Below are 1312 nucleotides of genomic sequence, written 5' to 3' on the forward strand. Positions count from 1 at the left end.
TCTGAGTACTTCAACCTTGCCTTAGAGCATCAAGGACAGTTCTCCAGCAGCTTCTTCCTAGTCAAAACAGTACCCTGCCTCCCTCTGCCACCTGCTCATTAATGCTCAGAAGCATTCTCCCTCAGCCTCAATGGTTAAAGGCAATTTAACCATTGCCTTTCTTTTTTTTTTTCATTCGGCAACTATGCCTAAATTATTTTGTTTTCCATAACAAGTTTATTCTTTTTAAAGGCATATACACAGTAAACAAAGTAAACATTTAATTAGATTGGGACTTCTGCCAAGTATTATTTGTCCTCAAATTGCTCCATTAAGGTCCAGTCTCTAAATATTTTAAGTTCAGTAATCGTCGTCATCTTCATCAGAGTCCATTACTTTTCTTCTGTTGAATTTAATTGTTGTTTTCTTTTCTGTTTGTTGACTAACTTTTTCAAGGATTTCTATTAAACCTTGTTCTGAAAGCTTCCAGCTTAGCTGTCCATATCTTGCCATCTGTATGAGGTAATTCTCTACAGCTTTAGATTTTTCAGGTTTTACAAGTGCTGAATTACTTAACTGGGCCCGGGCTGACTGATCCAGAACTTGGGCTAACATATTGTTTCTCATTTCTGCTTCCCTGTGCTTTGCTTCCTGCTGGGCTGCATCTCCGGGATCCCTGTGCGTGGCCTGCAGCTCGGCCATCCGATGCTTCCTCAGCGCCTCCAGCTCCTCGTCTGCCATGGCCGGGGGTCCAGCGCTCCCACCCACACTGGCCCCGGGGCCCTGCCGCGCCCCGGCCGTCCCATTGCCTTTCTTAATAAACTTTGTCATATGACTACAAGTCTATGGACCATGTGGGTGGCTATGTCTCAGCGAAGCTGTGCGTGAGTCTTTAAGCATCTGTTGCCCTAGATGATGGACTGTCTCCTCATTCCTGGGGTCCCCATAGTCATGAGATAATTACATTCACCTCTTGAAGAGCCTGGCAAGCTACCAAGGATATTCTGCCCATATGGCAGAGCCTGACTAGCTACCCGTGACATATTCAATATGCCAAAAACAGTAACAACAATGTGTTCTTCATTTTTCTGGAGCAAGCAGACACCATTGGGTTACACTAGCACATGACAGGGACGAATGGAGACATTACTGGCACGTGGTCGAGCAATCGATGAGCAATGGGATGACAGTGATACAGTGATACCACTGTCCTCATATTATTTCTAATTTGCCTTTTGCTACTTCCTCTCCTCAATTCCTTCAGTGCTTGGTAATCTCAGGTTTGCAATTAAAGACCAGGGACTTTTGTTCACCCAACACATTTTAAAAATAA

General features: G+C 44.1%; 1 protein-coding gene across 1 annotated transcript; it reads right to left on the reverse strand.

The window, feature by feature from the left end:
- Nucleotides 1-213: 213 nt before the first annotated feature.
- Nucleotides 214-741, reverse strand: LOC101536847 (programmed cell death protein 5). The gene has a single exon (XM_004608473.2). The coding sequence runs from the start codon at nucleotides 718-720 to the stop codon at nucleotides 340-342; it is 381 nt and encodes a 126-aa protein (XP_004608530.2). The 5' UTR covers nucleotides 721-741; the 3' UTR covers nucleotides 214-339.
- Nucleotides 742-1312: the final 571 nt, after the last annotated feature.

Source organism: Sorex araneus, chromosome 1 (assembly GCF_027595985.1).
Source record: "Sorex araneus isolate mSorAra2 chromosome 1, mSorAra2.pri, whole genome shotgun sequence".
Taxonomy (NCBI): Eukaryota; Metazoa; Chordata; class Mammalia; order Eulipotyphla; family Soricidae; genus Sorex; species Sorex araneus.